General features: G+C 35.6%; 1 protein-coding gene across 1 annotated transcript in view; it reads left to right on the top strand.

The window, feature by feature from the left end:
• Positions 1 to 3,593: 3,593 nt before the first annotated feature.
• The window catches only part of kcnt1a (potassium sodium-activated channel subfamily T member 1a), an 81,340-nt gene continuing 71,963 nt past the window's right edge, over positions 3,594 to 12,970 (top strand). The window contains exons 1-2 of the mRNA XM_030150921.1: positions 3,594 to 4,081; positions 10,166 to 10,324. Coding sequence (XP_030006781.1) covers positions 3,915 to 4,081; positions 10,166 to 10,324 — 326 coding nt within the window. The 5' untranslated portion in view covers positions 3,594 to 3,914. The remainder of the gene's footprint in view (positions 4,082 to 10,165; positions 10,325 to 12,970) is intronic.

Here is a 12,970-nt window from a genome sequence, read left to right as displayed (position 1 = left end):
CAGAGCCTTGGGGGACCCCCGTGGTGAGGCGGTGAACTGCTGATGTGTGCCCTAGCCAGGACACACTGAAGGACCGACCAGTAAGGTAAGATTGAAACCAGGAGTGTGCGTGGCCTGTGATGCCCATGTTCCAGAGTATGGATAACAGGATATCATGATTGACAGTGTCAAATGCTGCTGATAAGTCCAGTAGAATGAGTACTGAAGACTTGGCTGCTGCTCTAGCCTCTTTCAAGGCTTCTGTCACAGACAACAGAGCCGTTTCAGTGGAGTGGCCGATTTTGAAGCCAGATTGGTTGATGTCAAGGAGGTTATTTTGGGAGAGGAATTCTGTGACCTGTTTGAAAACAGCCCTTTCGATGATCTTAGAAAGGTATGGGAGGAGTGAGACTGGTCGATAATTCTCCACTTGAGTGGGGGTGAGGGAAGGTTTTTTGAGTAGTGGTGTTACCTGCGCTTGTTTAAATACTGTAGGAAATGTTCCTGAAGTCAGTGAAGCATTAATCACATGTGTGATTGGTGCTGTGATAGTAGGGGCAACAGACTGTAAGAGGTTGGATGGAATAGGGTCCAACAAGCATGTTGTAGGACGGCTAGAGGAAAGGAGTTTAGACACCTCGTTCTCTGTGAGGGGAGTAAATGAGGGGAATGACGCAGTTGGGCTTTTATCAGTTGAGTTAGTAGTAGCCGTAGTCAGGGGAGAGGAAGCAGTGTGTGATGATGATGATGTTGAAGAAGGAGGCGTGCAGTCTATGGGTGGATCAGTGAACTGACTGCTGATAGTAGACACTTTATTTGTGAAAAATGAAGCAAAATTGTCTTCTGTCAGATTAGTAGTGGGCGGTGGAGGTGGAGGGTTGAGTAGTGTTTTAAAGGTTGAGAATAGTTTCTTGGTGTCGGTGGCAGAATGAATTTTGTTATTATAGTAAGCCTTCTTCGCAGCAGTGACACTGGATGAGAAGGATACCAATAGTGACTGGAATGTGATCAGGTCAGAAGAGCTTTTTGTTTTGTGCCATTTTCTCTCTGCGGCTCTGATACATTATTATGTATTATGTATATATTTATTTTATTTGTAGTATAGAGTTAGAGTTTAATATTTCTTTGTAGTTTCTGTATATTGTCAATATTTTTAATTTTCAGTCTAATTTTGTGTGTTATTTTTATACAACTACTTTTTTGTGATACTCAAAACTTATCTGTTTAAACTGGCATATTCACTTTGACTGGATACTGCACACCACACTTGTTTTTAGGTTGATGTTTTCTTTTATTTATGTCTGATGTTGTTATTTTATGCTTTTTATTGTCTGTAAGATGACCTTGGGTGACTTGAAAGGCATGACCAAATAACATTTATTATTATTATTATTATTATTATTATTATTATTATTATTATTATTATTATTGTTGTTGTTGTTGTTGTTATACAGTCTTTTTGCACTTTAAGTTTTTGCTGCTAAATAAGAAACAGAGCTACTAAACTAATATTCTATTCTGTTCTATTCTATTCTATTCTATTCTATTCTATTCTATTCTATTCTATTCTATTCTATTCTATTCTATTCTAAAAATAAAATAAAATAAAATAAAAACATCTCTTATAATGTAAGGGAATATAAAATGAATATGATAAATGCCTTGATAACTGGATGTCTGTTTCTCTCATTTTTCTCTAATACATGCTTGTTGTCTTTTTAACCCATAAAGACCCAAACAACCACTGGCAACCAAAATCATCTACCAATATAAAATGTTTAATAACTTCTGATCCACTAATCCTATCAATCTATCTAAATAATTGGTGTAAAATACAGTTATTCATCTTTTCATGGTCATCAGATATGACCCATTTGAACGTTTAGAGGCTCTGTAGTGAACGTGGAAACACTGTCATCTTCTACAACATTGATTCACCAGTAAAACCCATGGAGTTGGATCAATGACAGTGGATGGACACACTTTTTATTATTTTGTTACTGATATATTTGGCTGAAAATGCCAGTTTTTCTTCCATTTACTCTATTTTTGATATAATAACCCTTAACTTTAATGTGAGCTTTAATGAACGTCAACATGATCAGTGAATTAAATATAGGAAAATACATCATTTTTCTCTGAAAACAGACAAAACATAGAGGATAATAATACATAGTGAGAAACTGCTTAAGAAAGGTTCAATAGAGAGAAACATTAATTTGGCAACTGCCACAAAAGAACCAAGGGTTAATCTGTGCATCCTACTGTATATTCGACTGACTAGTTCTGTTGTGCAGACACAGAGCCTGTAAAGCAGGTGTTGTGCCAAGGTATGTATCCCCACTCAGAAATGTTTCCCCTGGCTGTGGGAGCATAATTTCAACTTTTTATCTCTCATGATTTTGACTTTTTATCTCATAATCATAACTTTTTATCTCACATTTTTGACTTTTTGTTTCATAATGTTGACTTTTTGTCTCATATTATGTCTTTTTCTCACAATTCCGACTTTTTGTCTCATAATTTTTGACTTTTTATCTCATATTCATGACTTTTTATCTCATAATTTCGGCTTTTGTCTATAATTATGACTTCTTTTATCTCATAATTATGACTTTTTATCTCACAATTTTGATTTTTTGTCTTATAATTTAGACTTTTTATCTCATAATTATGACTTTTTATCTCATAATATTAACTTTTTGTCTCATAATTTTGACTTTTTTAATCTCATAATTATGACTTTTTATCTCATAATATTAACTTTTTGTCTCGTAATTTTGACTTTTTAAATCTCATAATTATGACTTTTTATGTCACAGTCTTGACTTTTTATCTCACAATTTAGACTTTTTGTCTCACAATTTCGCCTTTTCATGTCACAATTTCGACTTTTTGTCTCATAATTTCGACTTTTTATCTCATAATTATGACTTTTTTCTCACAATTTCAACTTTTTGTCTCAATTTTGACTTTTTATCTCATAATCATTTATCTCATAATTTCGATTTTTGTCCAATAATTATGACTTTTTGTCTCACAATTTAGACTTTTTGTCTCACAATTTAGACTTTTTGTCTCACAATTTTGCCTTTTCATGTCACAATTTTGACTTTTTGTCTCATAATTTCGACTTTTTATCTCATAATTATGACTTTTTTCTCACAATTTCAACTTTTTGTCTCAATTTTGACTTTTTATCTCATAATCATTTATCTCATAATTTCGACTTTTTTCCAATAATGACTTTTTGTCTCACAATTTAGACTTTTTGTCTCATAATTTCAGCTTTTCATCTCATAATTATGAGTTTTTATGTCATAATTATAAGCTTTCTATGTATGGAAGCCCGTTTCCACCACTGAAAAAAAATCCCCATGGTAAGTCATAATTATGTGATAAAAAATCGAAATGATGCTCCAGGGGAAACCCTTCTGAGCGGGTATAAGTGCCTTGGCAGTGGCTCTACACCTGTACCTGTTTCCTCTTCATCCTGGAGCAGTGCAGAGGAGCAGGGCCTCCAGCAGATGGGGCTAATGTCTCTCTGTCCTCAGCAGCAGCAGTTGGGTGATCATTCAACAGTTATGTCATTAGGTGTACCACCACCTCAGGAGGAAAAACTGTCATCACCGTCATGTTCACTGCTTTCCAAGACCTGTCCTCTGTATCTCACTGCACTTTTTACCCCCTCTCACACTCAGATGATTTAACCCGCATCTTTCAGCTGATCCTGTGAAGAGTTCAGTGACAGAAGCAGAAGAAGCTGTGTGTGTTTGTGTGTGTGTTTGTGTGTGTGTGCGTTGGCGGCTGAAACTCTTCACACTCTTCCTCCAGGATGCACCTGCAGAGGTGAGCAGGGCCACCCGGGCTAAGCCACCGGGGCTTTTTATGTCCAAGGCTAAGTCTTTCTCCAGGAGTTGGCTGATCACCCTCCGATGCAATTAACCCAGCAAGAAGACTCTGTCAAGGGGGACTCAACGCCGACCACCGCAGCTCTCCAATCCGACGGCAGCGCCGGGTCTCCGGCCAAAATGTGCAGTGAATGTTACGTCAACCAGTCATTCGTGAACGATGATGGGACCGTGAACCACCACAAACCACGGTAAGAAAGACAGAAAAAAAAACAGCAGAGACCAAGACTAGTAAGACAGAGAAGTTCAGGTGGAGATCAGTGGTGTGGATGTGGAAGTTTGTGCAGCTTGCATGCATTGATCAGCTGATGTTTGTTTACATTTGTCTAGTTGATCATTTGTCCATCATGGTCTGCTTTTCAATTCAGAGATCTGGGAAAAGCAGGCAACCTAATAATTCTTCCTTGTACCTTAAATTATTAGATTCTTTCTGTGTTTGTAGTGGCTGTGTGCATCCTGAACTCCAACAGTGCAGAGTGTTTTTCTTTCTCTGCTGTTCATCACTGGTGTGTGTTCAGCTGGGCTTGTTCTGTGCTTGTCTCAGCTGTCAGTGTCCAGACCATTACATTTACTGGAACTGTATGTAAATAATTACTGAAATAATTCTTAGAGGACACCAGGTGTGATGGAGTTAACAACCCTTGGGCTCTTAAAATGTGAGCAGACACTCACTAAACACCTTATTGTCCACATGTCCTTTACATGGAGAAGTCATTTGAATTTGTCGGAGATTAAAAAAAAAAAGAGGGATGAGCCAAGGTTTAAGAAATTACTGGTCCTTAACCCTTTCATGCATAAGTCACTCCAGTGGACAGTTCTTCTCCAGCTGTTCTCTTGTATATTAATGGGTTTAGTTGTTTTAGTTCCATATCAGCCAACACAGTGGACACTTACGCATCATCTCATATCCTGACATTCATACCATTACTGTAACTTTGCTGTTCTTCATAAACCTGATGTGCACTAACATGTTTGAGTGTAAATCAATTGTTAGTTAGACAAGGAGGGTTTTTTTTGCACATTATCTCGATGAAGTGAGGAATTAATAGCATTAGAATATGTTAAAAATGTGAGAAGACATCAGATTAGCAGCATTAAACATTTTTTTATTTCATTGTTTTCATCTCACTTTCTGATACTTGGTTTTAAACACATGTTTCTTTACTTCAAAAATTAAATGCATGGATATTTTTGTAACTCCACAGGAAAAAAAACCTTGATTGCATTGTTTTTTTTCATGCCTAAGGAGGAATAAAAACACTGAAGAAAAATATTTTGACTAAGGTTCTCACAATTAATGCATGAAAGGGTTAAACTTGGAATCTAATCCATTTCTTTTTCTGACAATAAAAAAAGTCCTGAAGCCTAAATAGTAAGGCACACAAGAAATGCTTCTAGAATGTTGCATAATGATCATAATAACAAATCAATTTTCTGAGGAAAAACTAGCATATTTCTAAATGACCAAGCTGCTTTGCTATTGTGTACCACCCCGCCCCTTCAAAATATGATTTTTAGACGATGTAGTGAGTAAATGTCAACAACTTTCCCCAATATTGACACAAAAAAACAGGACATAACTTGTTGTTTTGACATCCACCACCTGTCAAAATGTATGTTTGTGCTCAGTCCATCCAATATCCTCCTGAGACCCAGCAATGCTTTTTTGTCCTCTGTAGGGGACAAGAGTTTAACAGCTTTACTTAGAAAAAAATCCCGTCCACTGCAAAAGACATTCCATAAAAAATTAAAATTAAAATGTTACCTGAAAAACTGTTGCATTATGCTTTTTCCAATCAAGACAATTATTTAATGTAAAAAAAAAGCCAAAAAAAATACTTTCCTGTGTCTTAGGAGGATATAGATGACACCAGTCAGGCTGTTTCATCTAAAGGACATTTGTAACAGGACATTTGCGCAGATGTAAAATCCTGTTTGTCCCATTTGAGGTTGGGTTTAACCCATAAAGACCCAGTGCTACTTTTGTGGCAGTTACATATTTAACCTTGCTTAAGTGTTTTATCACCATATATTATAATATTATCCTCTGCATTTTGTGTTTTTTGAGTGAAAATCAGGTATTTTCCTATATTTAATTTAGTGATCATCAAGAGCAGATTAAAGTTCAGGGATATTATGTCAGAAATAGAAAAAATTGGGGAAAAAGTATATATATATATCATTAACTGAACATAAAAACAAGTGTGTCCATCCACTGTCAATGATCCAACTCCATGGGTTTTATTGGTGAATCAATGTTGTAGAAGATGACGGTGTTTCCACGTTCACTACGGAGCCTCTGGACGTCCAAATGGGTCATATCTGATGACCATGAAAAGACGATAAACTGCATTTTCCACCAATTATTTACATGTATTGATAGAATTAATGGATCAGATGTTATTAAGCCTTTCATGCATGAATTATGAGAACCTTAATCAAGATGTTTTTCCCAAGTGATTTTTATTTCTCTTTGGGCTTGAAAAAAACAAAAAACAAAAAACAAAAAAACAATGCGATTGAATTTTTTTTATGAACCTATTTTCATGGAGTTACAAAAATGTCTACTCAGCTGGACACCATGCGTTCAATTTTAGCAACGAAGAAATGTGTATTTACTACATGTATTTACTGATGTACTGTTTGAAAACTATGAAATAAAAACATGTTTAATGCCGCTAATCTGATGTTTAATCACAATTAATCATACTCTAATACTAGTTATTACTCACTTCATGGAGATAATATGCAAAAAAAAAAACCCAACTTTTTGTTTAAAAAAGAAAAAAAATCCTGTTAATTACAGTCTAATAACAGTTAGCATTTTTTTATACTCAAACATGTTACTGCAGATTAGGTTTATCTAGAACAGCAAAGTTACAGTAGTGGTATGAAATGCAGCGTACAGGATGATGCATAAGTGTCCTCTGTATATGGAACTAAAACCACAAAATCCATGAATATACAAGAGAACGCCTTTGAACAGCTGTTCACTGTAGTGACCATTATACATGAAAGGGTCATACATTTTTGATCAGTAGATGATTTAATTTCTCAGTTGCTGTTTGAGTCTTTATGGGTTAAACATATGTTGGATGGTCTGAAGTTGTATTTTGTGTTCATACACTCATAATAAGAAAGAAAAGTAACACTTAAGAGTCATCCACTCGATTTTCTTCTACGAAAAACTGATTGGAACCTGATTTAACCTGATTTCAGAACATTTATATAAACGCATATATGCACACTTATGTGTGTAATGTTAGTACATATTAATTATTTTCTCGGTTTTAGATTTATTTATTTTACTATGACACTACCTCGTCAGTATTTTATAACTTAATTTATCTCAGGTGTTTTTCTTAGTGTTAACCCTGCATCAAAATTTCGCTCTGCAGTGCATCTCGGATGTAATTTTTTGCTGAATGACAATAAAGTGATCTGATTCTGATATAAAGATATATTTTGGTCAAAATGTCATAAGCTGTTGTGTAGATGCGGCACATCCAGTAATATCATCAAACAATCCTTCCAACTACCATGCTTTGTCCTCTAGCTCTTCATTCCAACACCTCATATGACCTGTGTAAGATCTACTGTGTTTTAAAGACCTGAGTGGAATATTTTGCCACTGGGTTTTGTTTGATTTTGTCAGATGGATGTTTTCATAAAATTGCAAGGGGAAGTTGCCCCTCATCTATTATACAATGAGTTTGACATGTTTAATGCATGACTTTAGTAAACAAACAGACAAAATGATGAAGAGAAGAGGTGGAGAGGAGTGAAGGGAGGAAGAAAAATGAGGGAAAACAAGGTTTGCAGGTTTTTCAGCACTCTGTTTTTGCAAATCCCATGTCTATTCCTTCTACTTCTTCAGCGCAACTATTTGGATAAATTAGACATTGCTTACATCTCTGTGTGATGACTAATAATTCATCAGAGATTCATTGTTTGAACTGGTGAAGGGGAGATTTCATATTCTAATGATTTATAAAATGTAAGACTGTCATAAAAATCTCTTTGCTGTGTATTTTAACAGTTTAAAATATGACAGTGTTGTTCATCTCAGTTCTGGAGTTTCTAATTCATCCCATTCCTTCAAGTGCCCACCATCAGCTCATCTTCACACACCTCCTCCCTCTGAAGTCAAAGGTAACATCTCACTGTGCTGTGCTTCTCCTTTTGCATGCTACTCATCAAGCTTTGACGACTGTGATTGAAAAGTGACTCAACATCTACTGACATTCACAGAAAACATGACAGTAGTAGCTGGTAGAAAATGGCTCTGGATCTGGATCTTTGGATGTTCCTGCTTCTGCTCATTAAATTCTTACAGCGACACTAATGGCAGTTTATCCCTGCATCATGCCTCAGGGTACTTTCAGTACTGAGCTTGTCCGATGTTTGAGATAAACACAGCGACCGGATCTGCTTTTAATTGTTCATGTCAAAATGGAGGATGCTGTTTGAACAAATAGTTTGGACTTGTGTTGTCCTGGGGCCGGCACCAAACAGACAGATAATTAACCTCAATGGAGGCTAATTATATCTGCAGTCACCTTTGCTCAGTGTACAGCACAGGTGTCAAGCATGCGGCCCGGGGGCTAAATCCGGCCCGCCAAAGGGTCCGGTCTGGCCCCTGGGATGACTTTGTGAAATGCGAAAATTACACTGAAGATATTAATCATTTTAGTTCAGCTTCCACATACAGGCCAATTTAATCTCAAGTGAGTCAGATCAGTAAAATACTATCATAATAACCCATAAATACTCACAACTCCATTTTTTTCTCTTTGTAAATGTAAAATTTTTCATGTCATTTTATTGTATTTACACTAAAACAAACTAACATTTCACAAAAACACGAATAACCTCAACAAATATAAACATTCTGAAATGTCTGAAGTGTAATTTTAACAATATTCTGCCTGTTTTTAAATGTTTTGTGTATTTGTAGATCCACTGTGATTTGTCAGTTGTGATTTACATGTTTAAATGATAAGCTGAGACATAATATTGTTAAAATTGCATATAGTTTTCTTAAGAAATTTCAGTTTGTTCATGTTATTCACTTTGTTTTAAAGGATAGTTGGTAGATGTAAACATTTTAATCAAATAATTTAACTTTTTTTGCTCTAAAACAGAGAAAAAAGTTTGGAGTTGACATTATTCATATATTATTATTTTATTATTTTACTTGTCCGGCCCACTTCAGATCAAATTTGGCTTAATGTGGCCCCTGAATGAAAATGAATTTGACACCCCTGGTGTACAGTGTTTTTCTGACTGGGCTGAAATGTGTTCTATTAGTGTTGGACTATAGGGGTGTGAATTGGCAAGAATCTGGCGATATGATAGAAATCACAATCTTAGTACCACGATATGATATATCGTGATGTGTCATGATACTGTTAACAAGGCAATATTTTTTGTTTTGTTTCTTCTTCTAAGAGAATATTTCCTGGGAAAATATAATTATACCAGAAATATGCACAAACACTAAACAGATTTTTATTTGATCAGAACAGGATTTAATACTATATCACAAAACTTTCTTCTGTAAAAAATACATTTTGTTATAATAATAATAATAATAATAATAATAATAATAATAATAATAAATAAATAAATAAATAAATAAATAAATAAATAAAATTATGTTTACAGACATTAAAGTTTAAGATCCTGCTCAAATGTTCATATTTATTAGTTGTGAAAAGAAGGCATAGTGGACAGTCCCTGAATCATCCAGCATCATAACATTATTTTTGTGCTATACCAACAAAAAAAATTAACATCTGCCTCTCAGACAGTAAAAAGTGCTTTTAGGATGATTGAAATGACCCTTATTTAACAAAACAGTGTTATCAGTTTAAAAAAAAACTACATGCATGACTGGCAAATATAAAAATACTACTTTTTTAGTATAAACAACAGAGCGAAACACCCATTTGAATATGGAAATAAAAGAAACACAAAAAAGAAAAACAAAAATATGAACCTCCGCCATATCTTCATTTGAATAAATACCTAAAAATATCAATACAGTACTTTTTAATATCAATACAGTATCATGAAATGAAATATCACAATATATTGCAGAACCGATATTTTCTTACAGCCCTATCGGACTAAATGTCAGTAGTCCACCGCCCAGTTTCCTTTTCCCTGCTTCTGCTCTCATGTCCCTTGTGCTCACTGCTCCCCTCTTAATCTTCCCTCTTAATCTAGGTCCTCTTCTTATTTTCTTTCCCCTTCTTCTTTCCCTCCCTCAGCTCCACCCCAAAATCACTCCAGACAAACAACAGCGGGGTTATCTTAGACATCTCCACCCTTAAGATGGAGCAGCTTGAAAGTGAGGTGCTTCCGCTGCCGCCCCGTTTTCGCTTCAGAGATCTGCTGCTTGGAGACCAGAGCTTCCAGAATGATGACAGGTAAGCACCAGGCCCTTCACAGTTATTTCATAATTGCCTTACCACAGTTATTTGAGATAATGGCAATGATTTTGTGTAACTATGATAATCATCTCCATTCACCTGTATTAAAAACAGCTGGATGTAACTAAGAAATGAACTTTTCTAAACACTATTTCTACATCATTTTTTTTTTTTTTTACCTTTTGAGGTTCAACCCTAGGTGCTCTTTGAAAGGCACATTTTCAAGCACATTTTGTAAGGTATATTATATTTTATCTCCAATTTGGTCAATACCAATAAGTGGCTCATCTTTTTTTCTTATTCATTCAATGTACTGTGTGCATACCAGTAAACTTATATTCAGACTGATGGCATAAATGACCTGAAAAAGACAAGCTCCAGAGAGACACATAACCTTACCTTGGCATCTAAATCCTCCACAGCAACATTCCATCCTACTATGAGCATATGCAAATTCACAACAGGTTTTAGATAAAGGTTCAAACATAGCTCAGTTAAACATAGAAGAATATCAGTGAACAAAATCTTGAGATAAAATGATCATTAGAAAATCCTCTATCATGACCTGGATCTTTGTCCTTTCATACTTTTCTATGCTTGTGTGTTGTAAATCAGATAATAGGTAATTAACATTACTGACCTGTGTTGCAGATGACTTCACCTCATCACAGCTCTCTTATTGGCTGAAAAACTCTGTTGATTTGCCTCTTTTACAGACACCAAGATATATTTTTTTTTGTAGTAGAGTTTGTTAATATGCTTATAGCTGAAGTGTTTGCCTTGAACACCACCTGTCCTGCGGTTGAGCGGATGGTTGTTTGTGTTATGGAGTCTGTCAGTACTACTGTTTAAGAGGGGGTGGTGCTGTCCATGGTGCTGAAAAACGTGGCACATATAAGAAAATGCATCATAGAGGTTGAATGTGTCTTGAGATGGTGTGACCTGAAACGTGTTTTTTAAACAGCACCGGCATGTAATGAGAATTTAAAATGAGATCTCCATAGCGGTCCATCTGTTAGCTACCTATCCACATCCAAACTTGTCTCCTCACTTTCCTCTGCTGTTTCTGCTGAAACAGTCTTATGATCTGCTCTGTGGATGAACTGCACTCTAAGATTGAAGAACAGTCATACAGATGGGATATTAAAAGCCTTAATGCACAGGTGTCAAACATATGGCCCGGGGGCCAAAACCGGCCCGCCAAAGGGTCCGATCCGGCCCGCGAGATGAATTTGTGAAATGCAAAAATTACACTCAAGATATTAACAGTCAATCCTTTTATTTTAGGGGCCATATAAAGCCCGACTTGAGTCTGAAGTGGGTCAGATCAGTAAAATACCATCATAAAAACCTACAAATAGTGGCAATTCCAAATTTTTGCTCTGTTTTAGTGTAAAAAAGGAAAATTACATGAAAATGTCTAAATTTACAAACTAGCCTTTCACAAAAAATATGACAAACCAGAAATGTCCTAAGAGAAGTAAGTGCAATTTTACTAATATTCTGCCAGTTACTAAAATGTTTTGTGCATTTGCAGATCCATTGTGATCTGTAAGAGTTGTAATGCAGAGACATAATATAGTTAAAATTGCACTTATTTTTCCTAACACATTTCAGTTTTTTCCTGGTTGTTCATGTTATTCACATTTTTAAAAGGACAGTTTGTAGATGTAAACATTTCCATAATGTAATTTTACTTTTTTCACTATAAAACACACTGAAATGTCTGGAGTTGGCATTTTTTATATATTATTATGTTATTCATTTACTGGTCCGGCCCACTTCAGATTATATTGGGAGGATATGGCCCCTGAACTAAAATGAGTTTGACACCCCTGCCTTAATGTCTTGATAAAGAGTTCAAATGGCTTGACAAAGACAGTAACGTCTATATTAGTCATAAATTATTATTATCATTGAATGCGTAATCTTGGTTCCTGCCTCTTTATAGTGTTGATGGAATGTAAAGTTAGACGTGATTACAGCACAGTAAGAAAAGCTTTTTGCAATATTTGACATGTTCCTTTGATAAAACACATGCGCTGCCAGTGCTTTTAGTCAAAGGTGACCTTTTTCCAGCTGTCCTTGCAAGATCCGTTGTTTTCTCTCTCCATTAAACTGCCCACATTTGCAGCTTCTATTTAGACTGTCATAATAATTTTTTTTCTGTTCCTTTCCTGAATACAAACCTGCCCTCTGTTCCTGGTAGATAGTGTGCTTGGGGGAGGTGGCAGATGCTTCGGGTTACCTTTTCTGTGCTCACCTTCCAAGCGTGTTTTCACAGCCTGTCTGTGAACTCGAAAATGTCACTGGTCACATCTGCCCAGGGTTCATCAATCAGTCTGGGGCTCCTTCCTCAAAGCCCATCATGCATTATAAGAAGTACATGTGGGTCTGATCAAGCAAAAGTGAACATCAACATGAAAAAGTACATTTGCACACATCAATTATCAAGTGGATTCATTTTTTAGCTAAAGGTCTCTATTTTATGGAACTGTTATCCTTTTTAAAACACCACTTGTAGAAAACAAGTTACAATTGAGTTTATAGATTGTACTTTTTACACCATAGCCATGCCTCAGACATAAAATTACTGCTTGAATTTGACACTAAAAACTCTATCTAAAAAATTAGAAAATGTAT

The sequence above is a fragment of the Sphaeramia orbicularis genome, chromosome 12, assembly GCF_902148855.1.
Source record: "Sphaeramia orbicularis chromosome 12, fSphaOr1.1, whole genome shotgun sequence".
Lineage (NCBI taxonomy): Eukaryota > Metazoa > Chordata > Actinopteri > Kurtiformes > Apogonidae > Sphaeramia > Sphaeramia orbicularis.
The sequence above is the reverse complement of the archived record's forward strand: the minus strand, read 5'-3'. Positions and strand labels throughout refer to the sequence as shown.